A 22,673-nucleotide genomic window follows, 5' to 3' on the forward strand; every position below is an offset into this window, starting at 1 on the left:
TTTCACTGTGAGGAACAGTCTGGCTATGACAATTCCCACACGAGCACACGGCTCCCACCGCACATGTATAAGGAGTAAATCCAGAAAGGCTCATGCGGGGGCCCCGGTTATGTGCATAATTTACCTTATTAGGTAACAATAAAGTGCTGTCGAAAGTGGTTGCACTAGTTTACATTCCTTTACCATGTACACACTGGAAGGATATACCCTATAATATTACAGGTAACTAGTGAGTTTTCTCCAGATAATAGACTAATTTTCTTCAGTAATGTCCAAATTTTATAAAATAAACATGTATTGATGCCTTGAGACTCTGAAATGTCTCTAGTTAATTACACATCATACAAGAAAACATACTGTGAATGCGCAGAAAGTGTGCTGTGACAGCTCTGTCATCCCCCTCACCTCCAGGCCCCGTTCACCACCTCCAGCACCAGCAGGGTCTGCAGACGCTGGCATTGCAGGGCCTCCAAGGTGATGTTCACTCGGCACTCTCCCAGAGGTGGAACCTGGCCGCTGGAAGGCTCAATAGCGAAAGGAGACACCTGAATGGGAGGTCAATCCAGAAGCATAAAGAGGACACTTGGAACTGCAGAACTGGGGCCTGGCCGGCCATGCCCAACTGGGGTCACCCCTAAGCTGCTCCCAGCTCTTCAAAGAACCATCTAGAATACGGAAGGAGGCTAGCAGGTCAGGGAGCACAGCTGAGCAAGAGTCTCAGGATTAAGAGGACAAAAACTGAGTCCCCAATTAAAGGAGCAGGTCCCCGTGCACTGGCTGAGATCAGAGGTACAGGCAGAGAGAGGTGCCACACTGGAGGTGTGGGGACCATGCTAGGGGGAGGTGTGGCAGCTCTCTGAGAGATCTGCCCAGCCCCACTGAGCAGGACCCTGATGGCTTTAAGTAAGGAAAGCCACCATGTCACCAAATTGGGGGAGGGGGTGAAGCTTCCATGAGCCACAGATTTCTCCTCCCCCCACCCTCAACAGGCTTGTAGTCATTCACCTGGCAGGTCTACCTCCTTCCCCGTTCTATGCACACAGACAAAGGCAGAGGGGGAGGGAAAAGGTGTAAGAAGAAGCGTGGACCTGAACAGGGCTCTCTACCCCTCTTCCTGCCCTCAACTGAGATAAAAAAGCACCGGTCTGAGTGGCCCCAGATGGGCCACACTGGCTTGTGGGGCGTCACTGGACATTGAAAGAGCACACCCAGGAGGGACATTATTCCTCTTTGGTCTCTTCCTTCCACGACACCAAGGCAATGAGTACAAAGGCACCTGCCTGGAGGGTGGCCTGGCCACCCCACATGGGCCTGGTCTGCCTTCTCCCCCCACCCCCCCCCCCCCCCCCATGTTGTGCTGACTTGAGCCCTGTGCTCACTTGCTTTTGAAGTTTCACCTCCCTGGCAGTGGTGGAACGGAAGGGATGGCTGTCACTGGAGAGGCTGCTTAGGCCTCTCAGAAAAAGTGGCTTGTGTGCTCTAGGCGGAGTTTGGGGCCCAGGCCCCTCCGTAAGGAAAGAGCCCCTTTGTTCTCTTTGGTCTTTGCTCCCCATGTGCATCTCTCTTGGAGCTCTGGGGGTGTGGCTGTACTCTGGGGCTGGGTTTCTGGGTCACCTGACCCGAGCACGTCTGACAAAACCCAAACCTCAGCGTTATGTTTGGGAGCTCAAAAGAATAGAGAACTGTAGAGACAGTGTCCCTACCAGCCTTGATTATGACATAAATCTTAATATTCTATAAAAATGCCAACGATTTCAATGATAAATTGTAATTCTTCTTCCCAGTGGAAGAAAAACACAGACTGGGAATCAGAGACGTGGGATCTCCTGATTCTACCACCCATTGTGTGTAACCCTGGGGAAGCCCCTGTCTCTCCTCCATGAAATGAGGTTGGCTGAGGTTCGTAAGTTTCCAGCTGTGCTCTGGGAAATCCCAGGGATTCCTCAGAGGTGCCTCGGGCAGGGAAGTGGGATGTGAGGAGAGGCAGGATGGTGCAGTGGGTGCCTATAAAGGGGGTCTCTGGGTGGCCAGAGCAGTCATACTTTATTCTAGATATTGGGCTTCTGTCTAAGGTTTCGTTTGATGAAAGGGTTCCTTCCTAGCTATACTGATACCACCCTGACCCCAGTCCCCACCCTCCGTGCTTGGTACCGTGATCCAAGGATGGAGACCAGTGAGCTCTGGGCGGGAAAGGGCTAACTCCAGGCCTGTGTAACAGAACACCTGGCAATGGTTCTTGGCAATGGTGTTGGCCATTCAATGCAAACTGCTACAACTTTTTAGTTTCAGAGTGTCCTGCTAGAGAAGTGAGGCCATCAGGTAAAGGAGAATGGCTTTTGAGTGGAAAAGAAAGGTCAGGAAAAGAGAAAGGGAATGTATGTTACTGGATACAATGCATGTGTGGCTGCGACTGTCTTTCCTTGTCTTCTGAATGTGGAAGGGAAAGCGTGCGGCGTTCTGACTTGGAGAGCAAGTGGGCAAGCAGGCTGGGGTCTTGGTAGGGAGCAGTCAGAGGGAGGTGCTTTCACCAAACAGACCTGGCCAGAGGCTCACATGTGCAGTGACAACTGAAGGCAGCTCATAGGGATCTAAGGCCACCAAGTGTCAAGAATGGCGGTGGCGAACCGGTGATTTACAAAAAGGAGGGAGCAACTGATGCTTTGTGCGCCTTGGTCTTCTGGATTGCACACACATTCAAATGTGATGCCATGATTTAAGTGTGATGATAATATTCTGCCACTGTTAGTCTTTTATATTTTTACGGTAAACAGAAAAGTGCTGTTTGAGTGGAAATGAAACGGGTTTCCTGTTTGGAGCATTTGGGTTTGGGCTGCAAGCCCAGGCACAAGCACCCCCTGGTGGCCGGTACTCAAACTGCAGGAACCATCCCTGGGAAGTTCCCCACCTTTGGGAAGAGCCCGCCCACACAGTCCTTCCCCCCGCAGCCTTGAAAGCTTCCCGCCCAGCTCAGCTACCTAGTTTCTTCCTGACTCAGGCTGCTTTGACAGAGGGAGAAACCCATGTCCTGCTTCTGCGTCAGATGCACAGAAAGGAACAGGAACATCCAGTTTGGGGTTAAGTAGAAAAGACCCCGACTGCCTCAGAGATGGGGAGAGTTGGGGATACTGCCAAGCCAAAGTCACTAAGCAGGCTTTTCCTCTCCCAGCCTCAACCCTCTCAAAGCCCCAGCACAAGACCCATGACACAGGGAAATCGCCTCCTGGTGGGAGGAGCCAGCAGGGCCTGACTTACACCCTCAGGCCTTTCTTTGAGGCAGATCGGACTCTCCTTCATGGACCACATGGCTGGGAGCGGGCTGGTGTTCTGGATCTCGATGGAGTTGCTGGCTTTCTGCCCCAGGCGCAGCAAACCAAACTGAAGGGCTGAGATGTTGATGACGAGGGCAGGCCCCTGAGACACCCGGAGGGGCCTGTCACTGGGCCACCCGGGAGTGGGCTCTGTGCCCTACCCCGGCCACCTGTCTGGCCCACCCAGCTGCCCAGCCTCTCAGCAGCACCTTAAAGGCCGCCGCGATGTGCAACACCACTGGCGAGGGTGAGTCTCTGATTTCACACTGCAGGTTCTGGCTTGTTGGGCCGGGGACACCCCCAGTGAACTTCAACTCAAAATCCCCAACCTCGTTGGACTCTGGGAGAGAGGGGGAAAGTGAGAGGTGGAGAAAGGAAGCAGGGCTAGGTTCCTTCTGTAGCTGGGCCTGGATGCCTGCCTTTGCTGACTTCATGTCCACATGTGCCAGGCTGCAGCCAGAGCTGATCACCGGACACCATGAGGTCTCCTTCCCCAGCCAGGCCCAGGCCGGTCACGACCCCTGCCAGAGTCCCCACAATACCTATGGTTCCTGTGCAGGGTTCCACTTCAACAATGTGACAGTCGCTGATCTTCCCCCACGTGTACCTGATGGCTGACTTGCTATAGTTCCACATCTGAAAGACACCCCAATCCAGGCTCCTCAGGGCTGTCCTTGCACATCAAATCTGTACCTGCTGAAGGACTCTGGGGTTGTGGGCTCACAAAAGGTCCTCTTCACACCCTCCCAGCTAATTTCTGATCATCCAACAGCACTAACACCACACTGCAGGGTTTGCGGGCGCCACATTCTGCCAGCGACGCGTGAACACAGGAAGGGGTTCCTCAGCTCTGTCATTCGGAGGGTGCTGGGGAGCTGATAAAACAACAGACGTGCCCAGCCCAGCAACTGTGCAAACCACGTTGATTCAGGGGCTCTAGGAACAGACGCATCCTCTAAGAGGTGGCTGCCACCATCAGCCCCTCCAGCCACATGCTCCTTCTAACCATGCCCAAGTTCAGTACCAAGTATCTCAGTCAGCTAGCCTAGGCTGGGGGGAGACAATGACCTACCTTAAAAGTTTTCTTCACATTTATGCCAATGTAGTTCTCCCCGGGGATGATGAGGGCATATGGTTCTAGGAGAACCTGGAAAGGTTCCACTGAGCCTTTCACCTCAATTTCCAGGGCGATCACATCATCCACAGAGTACGACGGCTCCGTCAGGTTTCCCAGTTCTGAACTGAATACAAACCCACCAGGAGCGAGGAGCCAACACAACCCAGGAGCATGGCCGTGTATGCCCCTCACTTCTTTTTCTTACGGAAAGAAAATGCTCCCCTTTCTGCAGTTACCAAACCCCTTAAAATCAGAGGCATCAGCCAACGTCCTGAGACAGCGATGAATGCCTGTGGCTCTGACAGCAACTCTACCTACGGCCTGAGCTGGGGCAGCGCCCTGCTGCCTCCAGGGACCAGGCTGCAGCAGCCAGCCTGGGATTTCTACATGAGGCCGACTGGAGACCCACCCTGACAGCTGCTTTAGGGAAGAGCTGGTAACGATGCCCACCACAGGGCAAAACCTTCCCTCATTAGTCACTACCACCCAGGGGCCACCAACCTAGCTGCCAGTGGTAACAATGAGCCTGGGGCATAGCTCCAAGGTTCCAGGGTGGCCTGCAGGTCTCACAGTGAGTCCAGTGGGCTCTGTTTCCTGCACACTGAGACTGTACCAGGCCTAGGTGCCAGGGCAAGGCACATGTGCTCCCTCGTGTCAATGCCTGCTGGGGGTCAGGGGGCTCCTTTACTCCTTCCCTGTGCCTTCCCAGCGGAGCTGGGCCCCACTGCCCAGCTCTCACCCAGGGCCCAGTCCCCACTCACCTCATGGGCTCTGGGATTTCCTCTAGCACCATCTGGAGCACACTGTGAAAATCTCTCAGCTGCAAGACAAAGACAGCACCTACAGACAAACTGCATTCCAACCACCAGAAAGGCCTTCTGAAAAACACTGCTGCTCCATGCTCCCTCTCCACCATGCTGGGGAAAGAGGGGTGGCTGCCAGGATGTGTGGGCCTGGGGGACGGGAAGGAAAGCCTCTCCGGGCCCCAACATTGCCCCTTGGCAGTGCCCTCAGTGTGTGGGAGGCACCCCCCCACCCTCCCAGGACAGACAGTGACGTGGCTGGATGCTGGGTTGAGAGGCAGACCTGCTTGTCTTACCAACAAGGGTCGCTGAGCATCCCCTTCACTCCCAGCTCTCATTCTCCTCTCACCTGTCACACACAAGCTGAGAGGGGAGCTGTGTTAACCTTGCCCTCCGGAACATGCGCCTCACCCTCTCTGGGAGCTGCTGGGGGCCGGGCAGGGATGGGAATGTCCTTGACGTAGTAGAAATACAGAAGCCCCCCGAGCTGAGGAATCGAGCCCAGGGTACCGCTGCTGCTGTGGTGTGTGCAGGATGAGGACCAGACAAAATGAGCGTCTTCGTCCTAACGCCAGCACATCCTCCAGCCCCGCTCAGCTAAATGCTGGCTTCGGCAGGGTGCTGGGGACCTGATGGGGCCCAGCAGTGGCTTCAATGTCACTAAAGAAGCTAGACAGAGGGTACAAATCTCATGCCCCAATCATGCATGACTGCCAAGATGGTGCCATTTTAACCTCGTGAGGACAGAAGCTCAGGATGAAGTCGTGGTCCGCGTGAGGAGCGAGCATCCCCCTCTCAGGCGTGATGGAGAAGGCCGTCTCCCTGTCAGGGTGGTACTGGATGCTGTCCATGCTATAGCTTTCTCCGGGCATTAGCGACTGCAGGTTGGGTTTCATGATCTGCCAGTGGAAGGCCAGCTCCACGTGCCTGCGAGGGCAACACTGACAGTGGGCAGCCGATCCAAGGGCACGCCTTAATTCCCTTAGGACCAGGTCCTCTCACCCCCTGCCTGGCCTGGCCCTGTTCTAGAAGCAAGCAGGAAAGGACCGAGGACTGGGAAGTGGCCAGGTCAGCCCTCAGGCCCTTCCCATGGAGGAGTCTAGGTAAGAGGCATGACGTGGGTCAGAAGGTCTAAGCTGGAGACCACCTCAGACAGCCCCTCCACCTACCCTCACAGCAGCTGGGATTAGAGCCACAGTGACTCAGGGGAAACGTCAAACACAGGGAGTCATGCTCCAATCATTACACTGCAGGGTTCTAGGCATCCCTGCAGATCTCAGCAAGTGTTCTGCAGTGTCTCCTACGACACTTCCACCTGTCCAGCCGTCACCTCCCGGGCCAGTGCTGGCCAGAAAGATATGTGCCCACTGGCTGCCAACAGGAGCAGTGACAACTCCATGGTAGTAGGAGGGGCGGGACTCCAGGTGTGCTGCTGATGGCAGCTGTCAGTGGGAGGGGATGGCCGCTCATCATGCTGGGTGACAAGCCCGTGTAAGCCCTGGGTCACCAGGGCAGCCTGGCTGAGAGGCTCCATGAGGTGAGTCCTGGTGTAATGGCGGTGCTCTGAGGATGGTCAGGAAATAAGGGGCAGGGAGAACTGAATCCACAGGCCAGGCTGTCTGACCTTTGGACATGGATGGCTTCGAGCAGGGCAGGAACTCGCTGGGAACACTGTTCCTGGCTAAGGCTGGGCTAGCATGCTCTAGGACAGCGCCGTCCCATATAACTTCCTGCAGTGATGGAAATCGTAAATATCTATGCTGTCCAATATGATGGCCACTAGCTACATGTGTGGCTTCTGAGTACTTAAAATGTGACCGGTGCCACTGAGGAAGGGAGTTTTTAATTTTATTTAATTTTTATTGATTTCAGTTGAAATAGCCACATGTGACTATTGGCTTCCAACAAGAACAGTGCAAATCTGGATCCTTCCATTCTGTACCCAGACTCCTCCCTGGCCCTTGGAAGAAACCTGCTGCTTCACTGGGAACTTAGGGCCAGGTGAGGAAGGAGAAGGGGTGTGTGTTGGGGGCTACTGCACAGGGGTCACTCACGTAGCATTTCTAATAATCAGCTGTCTCCTAGCTGTGGACTGAAGGTTTTCAGGCTCAAAGCGTATGAAGTGCTGGGCTGTTAAATCTGTGAGCTCTCCAGGCTCTGGCTGACTTTTTTCACCAGAAACGTAGATCAGATCCAAAGCAACCAGCTGCCCGATTCCTAACAAAATAGGGGAGTGAAGTTTCACTAGGGCTGAAATCAGGATCTGTAGCCAAAGGGCTGTCACAGGACCCATACCACCATCCACATGCAACTGGCCTTGATCATGACCCAGGGAAATGCCCAGGAGAAGAGGGGTCCATTAACACACAGATTCATGTCCCCACAGCTTCAGACCAAAAAGAGGTGATTTTGATAACCTAGCACATAGCAGCCAATCAATTAATACCTGCTGAATGAAATTGGATAAAAGGAAGGGAGGGAGAGAAGGAGGGAGAGGGAGGAGGAAAGGAGGAAGGGAGAAAGGGAAGGAAGGAGGGGGAGAGAGAGAGGAGGGAGGGAGGGAGGAGGGAGGTGGCAGGCATATCTTAGGGAAATTCAGCAGGACGCTCCTTCTAACCTTACAGAAACCTAGGGGTGCCTCTGGTTGTTTATGTGTGAGTCACTGGCAATTCCCCAAAGGAGATCAAGGTGAGTTTCAAAGTGAAGCAATGAAAGATGTCACCCCAGGTTTCCATCTATCTCTTCTTAGAAGGCTCCTTGGGACTGTCCTGAAGGCCACACTGGCTTGGATATCCAAGGTCTGACCAGAGCAAGAGGCCCCACACTAGATCCTGGTGCACGGAGGCTGCATCATCCCTCCCGTGTGCCCCGTGACACAGACTGGGCACAGTTGTGCCACTGCCAATGCCAGTGCAGCAGCTTCTGGAGCCCGGGGACCCACTCCAGCCCACCTGAAGTCACCAGCTCCTTTATCTGGCAGTTGTCACACACGATGATGAAGGTCTGCTCTGCCTGCCCGAGGCTTGTTGGGAGGAACAAGACCTGGGGGAGAGAAGGTTGCCCTGATACCTCCCACTAAGAGGCTTCCACCCCCACCTTCCAGCCTCTTCTTCTCAGACACACCCTCCCCCCCACCGCCCTCCACTTTCTGCTCTGCTCCCTGCCACCTCCCCACCTTCTATGGAAGGTGAGGGAGTTCAGCCACACTCCACCCCAGAGCAATGCAGGGAGCATGTTGAAAGGATATGAAGAGAAAGCTCACAGAGACTGAAATATAAATGACAACATGTTTAACCTCATTCGTAATAAAAGAAATGTAAATGAAAACCACCTAGAAGAACAAGTTTTCACTGTTGATACTGGCAAAGAGCACAAAGTTAGCTATCATCAATGCTATGATATGATATCTTGATTTTCTTCAAAATAATCTGCTGGGGCAGGGAAGGGATTGGTTGGAAGGGATGGAAGGGTATAGATGCCATAAAATTAGCCAAGAATCGATAAACGTTGAAGCTGGATAATGAGTACATGGGTGATTGCTAAACTATTGTATTTTCGTATAGGTTAAAAAATGTCCAAGATAACAGTTAAAAAAAACCCAAAAACGTTTGACAAGATACAGTATCGGCAAGTGTGTGAGGAAACAGACACCCTCACAGGTTGTTGTTAGACGTATAACTGGTCCAGTCCACACGGTGGGGATCTTGGTCATATGTATCTCAATTATGAGCAGAGACCCCTGAGTCAGCAGCTCTACTTCAAGGATTGTATCCAGCAGGCAGACTCATACTTGGACAGACCGATGTATGTGTAAGTTATTCGCGGAAATAGCCAGAGATCGGAAAACAAATCTTCATGTCCATCAGCAGGGTGTGGCTGAACTAAATTATGGTTCACTCGCGTGGTGGAATACTATGCAGCTATAAAAAGTATGAGCATGACCTCTAAGATATCGCATTAAGTGGAAAACACCTGGTACAGAACAGAGTATAGAGTGGGCAACAATTTGTGCGAAGGAGAAATGGAAATGAAGGAAAAACACGTGCACTGGCTGTAGGTATCACCCATCTCTGGAAGGGCTCTCAGAAAGTTGGTGAGATGGTGGCCTCTGGGCAGATGAGGGCCTGGGGTAAAAGGGAACATTGCACTGTTTGTCTATTAGTAGCTTCTGAATTTTTAAATGTGAACTTATATCTTATTTGGAAATACGAATACATTTTAAAACAAACAAAACCCCCCAAACAATCAATAAACAAAATACATAAGGGGTGCAAAAGAGGAACACCTCCCTGACTGAGGTGTATCTCACTGTTCCCCCATAGATTCCTCCTGCTGCTGCCCTCTTCTTTTCCTTGGGGATCATAGGAGGATGGGATGAGGGGGACATTCTAGCCTGGTCAGGGGTGACCAGCTCCAATTCCTTAAAGCCACGACAAGTCTCTGACAAGGCCTGGGCTGTGCCAAGAGAAACCAAGCCACCCCTCAGCAGTCGACAAGGAATGATAAAGCCTTATTATGCCCCTGAGTTGGCCCTGTCCCAACCCCGAGGGCCAGGTTCTTATGGGGGAATCAGATCAGCACAGCCAAGAACAAGCCAGCATCACCTCAGATCTCCAGAGCAAGACCCCATCAGGCACTTGAAACTGGAAAGAAGCTGATAAAGGAAGCCCTCTGTTACACCCTAGTAAAGGAGCTACAGCAATGGTCCACTAGCTTTGCTGCATACCAGCATCGCCTGGAAAGCTTTCAAAGTCCTGTGTCCAGGCCACACCCCAGACCAATGAACTCAGAAGCTCAGGGCTGGAGCGCAGACATCAGTGTGTTTGCAGGTCTCTCAGGGGATTGCAAAGTGCAGCTGAGTTTGAGAACCTATGGCATTTGGCTCTCACTACCCACCGATGTGGTGCAGGTCAAACCCGCTGCCCCAGAAACCAGACAGCTTTTACTCTTGAACGTCAGTACCTCCCTCAGCAGGCTTGTGAGGAAAGCCACACGTGCACATGCCAGCCCTACATGCAGCCACATGACAGCATAGTCCGACTCATGGGCCAGGGAGTCAAGGAGGGCAACAGGGTCCAAAAGACGGCACCATTTTTCACGGCTTTTCTGCGGACCAGTGAGCAGGAGTGATGAGCCAAAGAGACGGCTGAAAGGGGCCAGCTGGGAAAAGAGAAGCCCACAGCCAGTGGGCCAGACTCTGAGAGCTTGTACAGAAGTTCAGAGTAAGGCCTGAGGGAGGTGAGCCTTGTGGACTATATAACTGAGGATGAAACAAGAGAGAACAAAGCCACAGGCATCACCCTGGTCATCACTGGGGCGAGGGGTGTCCAAGAGAGGCTGAAGAACCAAGGGAAGTTCCTGGAGGCAGCTTAGATGCTTGTGGAGACGACTCCCAGGCTCACGGTGTGGACAAGCGATGCTCAGGGATCATGATGGATATGCTAGAGCTTTCTGCACTTGCTCTGTGAGAGAGGCCGTAAGACAGCCGAATGACATCATCCCACCACCTCCTACACTGAAACCACTAAGGCTAGGATCTGGATGGAAGTGGAGAGTTGGGTCATGATGCAAGGAGTTGAGGAAACAGCCATGACCAGTCACAAGAAAGAGGAAATATATGCCAACATCTCCTCACCTACCTCCATTAATATGGCCTGCCCTGGAGCCAGCTCAAACACGGAAGGCAGGATCCCAAAGGGAGGTTGCTCAACGAAGCCAATGGTTGCAACAGCCTTAAAGGAAAGCAGAAGAGACTGTAACATCCAGTGCTCAGGTTACAAACTTCTTCAAACATCCGTTTTGCAATATGAAGGATCTTGAGGATCATCCAGTCCCCCGTTAATGAACAAAGTGAGGCTCATTCATTCTGGGTAGGAGGTACGAGGAATTCCACTGACAAGTGTTTCAGACACTGCACAGGAGGCGTGAGAGAGGGCCTCACCCAGGAGGTGGGCTCCCAAAGCACGGTCCTCGCCCTCCTGCAATTCCCTCTGTGGCTGGTGCCAGCTTACGTATCTGCCTCCATCCTGACCCCTGGCTGTAAGCTCCTGAGTCGTGAGGGCAGCTGTGGTCTTGTCAGCAGAGCTGCAGCCCAAGTGCCTACACAGGACACCGCTGAGCATGCCAGGGACACATACCCACGCCTACAGGACCCTGGCAGCTAACAGAAATGAGTGAAATGTGTGTCTTTTGGAACACATGGTCCTCTGGACCTATCACTTGTTTTCCTGAGATACAGGCACAGAGAACCATCTCTACTGAAAGAATAACAACGGTGTGAGCGTGCGAACCAGTGGTGCCAGCGTTCGGCTGCTGTGGGGGCTGCTGGGTGGGCGAACAGGAGAGAAGGTGCATGTGTTCCGCTTCCCACGCCAGCCAGCAGGGCCACCATGAATCCTGGCCCAAGGCTGCACATCTTCCAGAGATTAGAATTGCAGATTTTGATGTGAAATCTCCCTATTTGTAAATGTTGGCTCAAAAAAAAAAAATGTTTTTAAGCGCTGTGCCAAATAAACATGCCCACAGAATTCAGCCAAAGAGCTGCCAGTTTGCGACCTCTGATATATTCAAACATTTGTTATAGTAACGACTGAATGAATGAATGAACGCAGCGACATTGATCCAGGCCTTGAAGGATGAGGGAAGCGATATGACTCGCCCGGGGTCGTGCGTGAATTAGTGGAATAACCAGAACTGCAGCGCTCGTTTCCATACACACTGAGTCTCATTGTCATTTGGGTTGTGGCCATTGAATCGAGAGGTTATAAAATTCTGTTTTCTGTGTGTTTCCAGCCAGAGATGTGCTCCAGCAAGTCCCTCGCAGGGGGCTATTTCCTTTGTTGGATCTGTTCTTTTTCCAGGTAGCAATGCGTGATCACTCACCCTGAAACTTGGCGGCGGCCAGCTCTTTTTAGGCATAACGCAGAACCTGCCGACACTGAAGCCCACATTTTTGCACAGGAATCTGGTCACCTTCATTCCCCCCATGAGGCAGTAACCGCAGTCCAACACTGGCGACACTGCAGCCACAGGAAAGGAAGGGCAAGAGACATAACATGTCACTAGCGCATAGCTCTGACTAGGTCCTACTGTCATTGTTCTCCTGAGTGCCAGCCAGAGCTCAGAGCAGCTGTGGAAGGGCCCCCGAGCCCCTGCCAAGCACCCCAAGCAGTGCTACGGGACTCTATACACTCCTGGCTAGAGCAGCAGGAGTCCAACCCACCGTGGGCTCAGACCTTAGCCAGGGCCACCTGGTATGGCCCTGGAGGGTGTGGTCAGAGTCCCAACTTCCAGCCTGTAATGGGCTTGTAACTGAGGGAGCCCAGCCAAAGCCAGCTTTCCGGAAGAAGCCCACCCCCACAGCCACAGAGGCCACATCCGCTGGGGGCTCCAGGGACTCTTTTCCCTGCCTCAGGGTGGCACAGGCCCACTCAGGGGTGTCAAGGAGCCAGCAAAGCCTCTGCCGGGGGGTTAGCTGGGCTGCTGGCCTCCTCCCCTGCTGTGGTAATTCAGAGTCAGCCTCCCCTGGGAAGCTGGACAGTCGGGGCCTGACACTGTGGAAGGCTGTGCAGATGGTCCCGCCTCAAGACAAGCTATATGCTGCCACAAAGGGGCTCTGAGAGCACGCAATTCTTATAGGGTCTTGCCAACCCTCACTGAATCCACGGGAAGGCAGAGCACACACTCACGTGTCAGCACTGGGGGCAATCTCCGGGCCTGCAGGGGGATCAAAAGCGTGTGGGCTGACTGGGTCTCGACTAAAATAAAATCATCAAAATCCCCAAGGCAGTCCGGTAAAAACTGGACAACGTACTGGCAGGTCATTCCAGGAGCCACCATTCCACCTTTCCCTGGAAACATCCCTACGTAAGACAAAAGCGACAAATGAGGATCTGGGGACCAGGCAGTCAGCAGGGCTCAGGCTCCAGTGCTACAGAGGGCAGCCAGAGGGCACAGGTAGATCCCACCACAGGTGGGGCTGGCTCTATGAGTAAATGCCTTCTGGGCCAAAGCCACGCTGATGGCAGAACCACATGGCATGGGAGGAAGGCAGGCTGTGAGGGCAGAGACTCCAGGTGAAAACACCAGGGCTGGGGAGAGTGATATGGTCCATCTAGGATGGTTAGGTGGGGCCATGTCTGGCTCTATGCCTTAGAATTTATTCTGTGGGCAGCAGAGAGCCATTTGAGATTTCTGAGCTGGGATGACACGTTAAGAGTTGTTCTTGAGAAAAACACTATGAGGTGGGAAGCCACTATAACAGTTTAAGTGAGGAATGAGAAGGGCTTGACTGAGGGCAGCGACAGCGTGAAGTGGGAGGAGATGGCAGGACCAGAACCTGGAGGGAGGGGATCCAAGAAAGGAGCTGTCAGGACACAGAGACCTCACTGGAAGGAGAGCAGGCAGGCTGCCGCCAGCAGAGTGCGAGGGGTCCCCAGGACGGCTGAGGGAAATGTGGACCTGGGCTCGGGACACAGACAGGGAAGCCACTCGAGGGCCAGGAGGGCCAGGAGCTGGGAGGCAGTCTAGACAATGGCCACGCGGAGCTCACCCAATCCCAGAGAGAAGTACGGAGTAGAAGGCGGGAGGACTCGCAGGTAGCGGCTGGTCGCGGTGGTGTTCTGCAGGGAGATCACCATCTGTTCAAAGGCAAAGATGAGCTCTTTTAGACAGCAGTAGGGCTGGATGAACGACATGAGGTCTGGGCGTTACTAAATAATATGGGAAGGGGGTAGGGGCATAAATGCAGTAAGCTTGGTCACATGCTGGTAACTATTAAGCTGGGTGACAGGCAGGTGGAGATTCATTATGCTATCGCTCTGCTTTTGTTTCTTCTTGGGAAAAAAAAAAACAAGGTGAACATGAAGGTGGGAACAGATCTGACCTAGTCTTTGTTCTGTTTAAAATAATAGCTACTGTTTACAGAGCATCTGCCATGTGCTCTGTTCAACCTGCAATAACCAAGAAAGGTGGGAACTGTCTCTATTTTACACTGAAGAAACTCAAGTTCAAAGAGGCTCCGATGTGTGTATGGTGTCCGAAGGGCACTAGATTTATTGGGGTGGTCACTTCATAAGTTATATAAATGTCTAATCACTATATTGTACACAGGGAACTACTATAACATTGTACCTCTACTGGATTTGAAAAATAAAAAAATTATTATCAAAGAGACTCTTTGGCTGGTGAATAACGGGGTTGAGATTTGAACCCAGGACGTCTAGCTCCCACCCCACCTCTTAACTTACTGTCTTTTTCCCCACATATCCATTTGGGCTACTTCTTCCCATGAGTCCAGTTGAGGGGTGTTACGGGCACCGTATGCCAGGGTTTTAATTGGGTCTCTCTCCTTCAGTCAACTCAGCCAGCCCCCATTAAACCCCGCCTTCTGTTCTCCACCCCTCAGATGGGGAGGCCCCGAAGGGCAAGTCCCGGGACTCACAGAGCAGCCGGCACAGTACCTCACACAGAAGAGGAGCTCAATACATGTACACATCTTTGGCTTGTATTTTACAGTGAAATATTACACTGGCTCATTCATTCAGCAAGCACTTACTCAACCTTCACCAGGCACCAGGCGAGGTTCTGAAGGTTAAAGACCAGTAAGTTGCAGAGCATCTGTAAAGAGCTGACTGCACAGGAGGCGTGAGAGAGGGCCTCACCCAGGAGGTGGGCTCCCAAAGCACGGTCCTCATCCTCCTGCAATTCCCTCTGTGGCTGGTGCCAGCTTACGTATCTGCCTCCGTCCCGATCCCTGGCTGTAAGCTCCTGAGTCGTGAGGGCAGCTGCCGTCTTGTCAGCAGAGCTGACAAAAATGTATAAATTATAACATGATGAAAAGCCATTTTTCCATCACCCAGCTTAAGAAAAAAAATACTAAAAATATAGATAAAGCCCTACCCTAGCCCCCCACCAGAAAACAGCTACATACGTTTGACGGCTTCATACTTTTATTCATAGGCATGTATTCCTAAATCAACATTTACGTCCATTTGTGGCCTGCACCACATATTGAACCAATCCATCAGTGAACCAGACCAAGTGTGGAGAGACCCGTATGACGGTTTTAATTTTCTTTTTTTTTAATTTAAATAATACATATTTTAATTTTAATAGTCACACACACTAACACACTCATACTTTCTAAACATTTGCAACCTAGAGTACACTTCTACGTTGTCCCTCAAGTACTACAGCAAAAGTAAGAGAAAGAGAGAGAGAGAGAGAGCGGGAGAGAGAGAAACAGACCTAATAATATTTAAAAGTTATTGTTTTGTAACTACCAATTGTACTTCTTTTTTTTTTTTTAAGTTTATGGGGGTGACAATGGTTAGTAAAGTTACATAGATTTCAGTTGTACAATTCTGTATTACATCATCTATAAATCCCATTGTGTGTTCACCACCCAGAGTCAGTTCTCCTTCCATCACCATATATTGGATCCCCCTTACCCTCGTCTCCCACTCCCCTCCCCCCTTACTCTCTGGTAACCACTAACGGTTTTAATTTTCATTCCCTGTTACTAGTGATAACGAGCATCTTTTTGTACATTTATTTGCCATTTGGGTTTCCTCCTGTGTGAGTGGTTGGTTCATATTCTGTTAGTATTGTGCCATTGTGTACTTGGTCGTTTTCTTATTAGTTTGTAGGAGTTCCTCGTATATTCTGGGTACTAATTCTTTATCAAATACATGTTATAAACATCTCCAAGTTTATAACTTATTTTTTGATGACAGTTTCTAAAATTTCAATATAAAATATATCAACTTTTATGGCTCGTGCTTCAGTTTCAAGAAATCTTTCTATATCTCCTATATTTTCTTCTTAAATGTTTGTTTTTTTTACCTTGAGGTCTTTGCTGGAAAGAGTATGAGCATGGAGTATTTTGTTTTGAGTATGGAGTGAGGGGGGGTTATTTTCCATATGGCAAGGATACTGAACTCACTTTTGTCTTCACGTCTGCACAAGTGTACAGAACAGGCCGACCAGAAGCTTGTGCTGTTCCCTTAGTCAGGCCGCTGTTCTCTCGGACACGGAGCTAGCTGCAGCCACTGCTATCATTACAGACCGAGGTGGTGTTCACGGGGGCAGCTGTTGCTCATGTCGGCTGAGGCACGCCTCAGGAGAGCCTTGCTCCCAGCCACACAAGGCAAACCACTGACCAACAAAGGCAGGAGCCAGGAGTTTCCATGGCTTCTAGGGGATGTCCCACAAGAGAAAACAGTTCATTGCACTGAATGACAGTCAGCTTGATAATACATTCTCGTCTCCTTCCATCTCCTTTCCTCACTCCTCCCTGGAATTGTTAAAGGATAGCACGCAACCTCACCACCTCGGGCTCTGCTTTGTGGAAAACCCAGGCTATGCCAGTGGGTATCAGAAGGGTCCTAAAGCAGCAGACCCGTAGGATGTGACTCTGGAGTTGGCTTTCTCACCAGTCTGGCGGCAATAAGAACCCTAGCTGGCGGGAGGTAGCGTGTGATGACCCCTCGTGTGCAGTGGCATCCCAATTACACTAAGGCTTTCACTCACGGTCCACTGAAATGAGGTGCAGGTGGAGGTCGGGCATTAAAACACATGGTAGGCGTGGTGGATACAAGGCCTGGGGCAGTGATAATTATAAGCATTGCGGGGTGGGTTGGCTTTCCTTAATAGCACTGGAAGCTTTGGAGGGAAAAAATGATAGGCGCAGGGCAGTCAATTCAAGGCCCGTTGTGAAGACATTCCTTGCACTGCTGCGTTACACAAAATTTTCTCCTGACGTGTGCATGTGCGTATATTTCTTTTTGCTTGATTTGGTTTGCTGGTTTTCACCGTGTCTTTCTACACCTATGTTCTTTTCAAATATATACACGAATGATGTCTTCTAATTTACTAAGATATTGAAAGAGAAATGATACGAAGCATGTGAACCCCCTTGCTTATAAGGTACAGGTCTCTATTTCTACCACAAATTTTTAGCCTCCAGCACTCACAGCCTGTGTTCCATTCGGTTCCCCATCTCAGGACAGAGAAGTTCTCACACCGCTTCCACAGGCTGGGGCATGGAGTGCACCAATATTCTTCCACAAGACTGGCTTATGGTTTTCAGTTTTATAGTTCCTTATCTGGCTTTGGTGTCAAAGTACTACTAGGCTCAGTCTTAGTCCCTTCTGGCTGCTATACAAAATACCACAAACTTGGAGGCTTATGAACAACAGAAACAGATTGCTCACAGTTGTAGAGGCTGGAAAGTCCAAGATCAAGGTACCAGCCTGATCATGTTTTGGGGAGGGCCCTCTTCGTGATTCACTGCCAGAGCCTTCACACTGTGTCCTCAAGTAGTGGAAGGGGCAAGGGATCTCTCTTATCAAGGCAGTGACCCCATTTACGGAGGCTCCACCCTCATGATCTCAGCACCTGCCAAAGCGCCTACCTTCCAATACCATCATCTTGGAAGCTTAGGATTTCAACATGTGAATTTGGGGGGGATACAAACATTCACACCATAGCAGGCTCATTACCTAATAGTGAGGGTCCATTCATCTGTTTCTAGTCTCTAAAACAGTTTATATACGATAGGAAATGGCTTGAATGTTTGGTGGTGTACACCTGTAAAATGATCTGGGCCTGGGGTTTCTCTTTGGAGAAAGTTTTGGGGTTTTTTTCTCCTTCTTCTGCCTCCCCCCAACCCTCACTCCGGTTTAAGCCGTTGTTTCTCAGTCTAGTTGTGTAGGACACAGCTCCCTGGCCCATGCTGGTATTATATTTACTTATTTTCATTAAAATTGGACAACCACATGGTTTGAAGAGCGAAAGAGTTCTACAGGGCTTAGAAAATAGAAAACCTGTCCTCTTCCCCTACACCCTCCCCGTCATTTCCCACTCCCCAAGTGCAAACACTTTTTTCTCCTTAGCTGATTATTTTGGTATTCCATGTGTCCAAATAGTGTTTGTGTGTGTGTGTGTGTGTGTGTGTGTGTTTTTCCTTCACTTCTGTAGGGGAGCATGTTTCCTAGGAGTTTCCTGAGACATGGTATACAGGACATACATTTCTAAAGACCGCCAACTTGAAAATTTTTTTTTTTTAATCTTTAACTTCATAGTTTAGCTGAGTCAAGAACAGGTAGGTATACAGTCATATGGACAACAGATGCAAGGTGTATTTCCAAAAGACATCACTAGATATAATTCAATTTATGTCATAGACTGTGGTAGACTGCATTTCTCTTTTGGGGAGGCTGACTCTGGGGAAACCAGCCACTGTGCTCTGAAGAAGGGAAGGAAAGGGAAAAGAAGTAGGCTAATATGGAGAAGCCTTAGGGAGAGGCCCATGGGGAGAGGAATGGAGGCCTGAGCTAAAAGCCAGCACCAACCACCCGACATGGGGGTGAATGAGACTTCAGATGCTTCTATCCCCCAGTCTTCTGGCTAAGACCCCAGACATCACAGAGTACAGATACACTTTCTTTGCTGTGTCCTATTTGATTAGCAAGTAAATGGCTGTTTACACCACTAAGCCTTGGGCAGTTTGTTCCATGGTTATAAGTAACTGAAACGCTGACTATATCAAAAGAGACACCAATGAAAATTGCCCTTAAAACTATGCCTGAAAGGACCATTTCAAAAACTCTTTTTGTTTGCTTTTTTTTCTATCAAATGATTCTAACCACAAACGCTGTCCTTAAGCTCCAGAAAGTAATACATCTGGGATATATGCCTCCCACTAAGTAAATGCTTAGAGTCTTGTAACTGGACATTCAGTCACCATGGAGATCTGATTCTGAGCTTCACTAACAAGCCACTAAGCGCAGAGATTTCCAGAACTAGAACTTTATTCCAAGATTCTTCAAATGACTGTGGGAGAAAGGAGCTACCAGCATGGAATGGGAGGAGGCACTATGGAATTAGACTGTAATTAGAGGTATCAGTGTGAAGTTACGATTTTAAATATTATGTACCTGTGTATGCATATGTGCACATATAACGAGGGTGTCAAAAATGTATACACATGACTTGTAGTCTTCTTTTGTTATCGGTATATATTGAATATTACAATTTTAATACAGGTTTTTTCCTTTCCTAAAATGTGTATACGTTTTTTTGGCACCCTCTATATATGTGTACTTACATATTTATGGTTGGACCTATGAAACTGCTATTTTTCCCCAGCTCTGTCTGATGAAAGGACCTAGAAGTGAGGATATCCCAGAAGCAAAGAGCAGATTTAGTGCTTAGATCCGGGTTTCTAAATACCATTCTCTACTAAAAGGAACCAAGGCTTCTTAGAAGCTGATTTCACAAGTGGAACAAAGAGAATACAAGATGAACCTGGGATATTTTGCAAGCCAGAATGTAAGGAAGTGCTCAAAAAAAAAAAAAAAAAAAGAAAAAGAAAAAGAAAAAAAGCTAGGTCATGTCAAAAGAATAGACGAGATTACTTGTAAGGTTCCCACTGGACAAATCTGGGATAATTTTCAAAAGCAAAATGAATACAAATTTTTAATGAAATAACTCATTTTAGACTAGACTAAGATGATTTCATTACCTAGAATGATTCTAAATAGAAGTGGCCTTGAATCTTGGCCAACAAAATGAACTCTACACAACAGCTAATAGATTTTACAGTACCTGAGTACGTATTTTGAGAAAGATGAAACAATCAATTAATGTAGAGGAAAAAAACAACTGCTTTACTATAATTGACCAAACTGATCTGTAAGATGTATTTTCTTGATTAAATCTATTGACCAAAACATTGGATACGAAATAGGTCCCAAACGTGTCTGATCTATTTACAATACTCCAGTGCACCCACATGCACACGCACGAAGAAGGTGTGGGGGTAACAGATGAACCCACATTTGCAGACTAGAGATCACTGTTGAAGCTGGGTTCATGGACAGACTTTCCCTGGTTTTGTGTATGGTTTTAGAATTCCATAATAAAGACTTTTGAAAAGTAAAGAAGCAGATGGAGTAAGATCTATAGAGAAGTAAGATTTCTACCTCATAAACTGATCCAATTTCATAATCTGTGAAAAATCCGACTGATGGCTCCGCGAGGAACACTGGTGTATCGGCACAACTGTGGGAGGTCACGGAGAGGAGAAAGGCTGTTAGGTACGTCCTGGCAACGAAATCCTACGTCGTGGTTGATGCGTGTAAAATACATACAGCCAAGCCACTACAGATATTCACAATATGTCATTTTTGGGGGCGGTTTTTTGTTGTTAAAGCAGGTTATAAAATAATTTTATAGCATGACCGCTGCGCAAATATTTGGAGCCACATAGTTCATTTTCAGTGTGCACAGGACAAATTCTGAAAGCTTAAACACCAGTATGTTAACTGGGTTTGTAATATAGGTGCTGCTCTTCTTTGAAATAGTAATCTTTTCTAATTTTTCTTAACAAAAGATAGTATCTGTCTCATATAGAAAGGTTAATAGTTTTAAGCTCATTAAAATGATTAACCCATGAAGCAACTCATTTTCTTCAGAAGGACAATTATTAAAATATAGCTGAAGACACTCTCCTAAATAAAATCACAAGTTATACTGCTTATTTGTAATTAATCAAAGTTTCAACATTTTTATTATCCAAGACATATGAACCCCAGTGGAAAGAGCACACGGCTGTAGAGTTTCCTCCCATTTGACTCAGACTGTTCAGATATAAACAGAGGGCCCACACTAACCTCTATTCCTCAAGACACTGGCAGGTCAGAAAAGCACAAACCCGGGACTCTGGGGATATCCAAGGACCACGTCTGTGGGTAGCCCTGAAGCCCTGCTCTGTTCTCATAACGACACCCTGCCCCCCACCGCCTTCCCCCCTCCAACAAAAGTCTAGCATCCGTCATAAGCCAGACCAGACCCAGGACCTTCTGGGTTTTACTCTAAAGGGTCCGATTTTCTGAGAACACGAATCAGGGAAAGACACACCTCTGTTCTAGCTCTCCGCTCGGGACTTCTCCTCTCAGTGCTGGCTTCCTGGGAGGAAAGATGAGAGACTTGCCTCCACGTGGAGTGTTAGGAGGGAAAAACCGAGGGTTTTTCAGGAAGTGGTTCCGACTCTCCATTCTGGCAAGCAGAAGTCGCTCCACTACTCTCTGTGGCACACGTAAATGGTTCATCCAGTTTTTATTCTTTGGTAGACTTGCTTTCTTTGAAACACAAAAATGTATCGAGTTAATGCCAGGCGGAGGGACTATGTGTGTTGACATCTTGGCCGACTGCGGGACCCACAGATGGCCAATGCAAACTCTCCTTGCTACTTGGCTGTGGATTGATCAATGTCTTGTGTCACCTGGAACTCCTTCTCCTTCCTCATCTCCTTGTCCCCACTGCCCACACACATACTGCTGTGCACAGGCTTCAACACCAACCTTGACAGTCTCTCTGGTCCTACGTTTGGCCTTTGAAGATGAGTCCCATGTCAGGCTGTCCATCGTGTAGTCTAAGTCGTCTTCAAGCTTAGTGTGTGTCTTCTTGCATGAAGCTTCAACCTTTTTGGTCAGCTCTTTCTTTGGGAGGGAACGCTTCTCAAAACTGAATGTCGGTTTTAAATATCCAGGGACTGAGGTGCCTATGGCACCAAGGAAACAAAATGAGTGAGCATACCAAGGTGAGGACGTGGATGTTTTGAAGATGACTAAATAAAACCACCAAAGCCACAGTTAGTTTGGTATTTTGTCCTAAACTTTCACATATACTATCCCAAGTATAATTGCTCTTCAGTATATAAATGACTCCTGAAACTTATTCTATGTACTTGAGACTTAGGACTTGAGTGTTAAAATATTTGTTTGTTGTTGAATATGGTCAAAGAACATAAGTAGACCACTGTCGCACACACACACACACACATGCATATACACATACCCCACATGTGAACATCCTTTTTAAAAGCTCACACAAGGAATCAGTTTGTATTAGCTTTTTATACCTTTAAAAATCATCTCATACAGAATTGCACACCTGAAATCTATGTAATTTCACTAACAATTGTCACCCCAATAAATTAAAAATAAATTAAAAAAAAAATAAATAAATAAAAAAATAAAGAAACAAATTTAGAGGATAACAAAAAAAAAAAAAAAATCATCCCAAAACGTTAAATGAGAACATTCACTACTAGCAAGAATGCAATGAAACATTTCTCAGCACAGTGCCCGATAAACCCTCAGTACATGCTAACTGCATGCTTATTTACTTGCATAAGACAGTGGGCTTCCAACTAACTTGAAAATCCTAAGTGGCTTAGGACCCTATGACACTTGATTCTGCTGCCTCTTCCTGGTCTTATTTCTCTACATGATCCAGGCTATCAGTGGAAGTCTTTCCTCATCAGCACCCTCAGTTCTCCAGATCCCAATCCTTGCACCCCAAATGCCTTCTCAGCTCCAAAGCCCCAGGGATCATCAAAGAGTCTTGCCAACTCGGACGGCCAGTGAGGTCATCTTC

The 22,673-nt window shown here is 48.9% G+C and overlaps 1 protein-coding gene across 3 annotated transcripts in view; it reads right to left on the reverse strand.

Annotated features, from left to right (window-relative positions):
- Window positions 1-22,673, reverse strand: part of DLEC1 (DLEC1 cilia and flagella associated protein) — a 51,596-nt gene that overhangs the window by 19,264 nt on the left and 9,659 nt on the right. For 2 of the 3 annotated variants that reach the window (XM_033131654.1, XM_033131655.1), the window contains exons 4-19: window positions 21,596-21,795; window positions 21,153-21,373; window positions 20,216-20,294; window positions 13,780-13,867; window positions 12,917-13,090; window positions 12,111-12,247; window positions 10,868-10,960; window positions 8,180-8,270; window positions 7,283-7,445; window positions 5,963-6,155; window positions 5,187-5,245; window positions 4,381-4,549; window positions 3,851-3,944; window positions 3,518-3,648; window positions 3,253-3,411; window positions 406-545 (exon numbers count right to left, since the gene is read on the reverse strand). In XM_033131654.1, the coding sequence (XP_032987545.1) occupies window positions 406-545; window positions 3,253-3,411; window positions 3,518-3,648; window positions 3,851-3,944; window positions 4,381-4,549; window positions 5,187-5,245; window positions 5,963-6,155; window positions 7,283-7,445; window positions 8,180-8,270; window positions 10,868-10,960; window positions 12,111-12,247; window positions 12,917-13,090; window positions 13,780-13,867; window positions 20,216-20,294; window positions 21,153-21,373; window positions 21,596-21,795 (2,191 nt within the window). The remainder of the gene's footprint in view (window positions 1-405; window positions 546-3,252; window positions 3,412-3,517; window positions 3,649-3,850; window positions 3,945-4,380; window positions 4,550-5,186; window positions 5,246-5,962; window positions 6,156-7,282; window positions 7,446-8,179; window positions 8,271-10,867; window positions 10,961-12,110; window positions 12,248-12,916; window positions 13,091-13,779; window positions 13,868-20,215; window positions 20,295-21,152; window positions 21,374-21,595; window positions 21,796-22,673) is intronic. The other variant, XM_033131656.1, reaches the window with a different exon arrangement.

This window comes from Rhinolophus ferrumequinum, chromosome 17 (assembly GCF_004115265.2).
Source record: "Rhinolophus ferrumequinum isolate MPI-CBG mRhiFer1 chromosome 17, mRhiFer1_v1.p, whole genome shotgun sequence".
Classification (NCBI taxonomy): Eukaryota; Metazoa; Chordata; class Mammalia; order Chiroptera; family Rhinolophidae; genus Rhinolophus; species Rhinolophus ferrumequinum.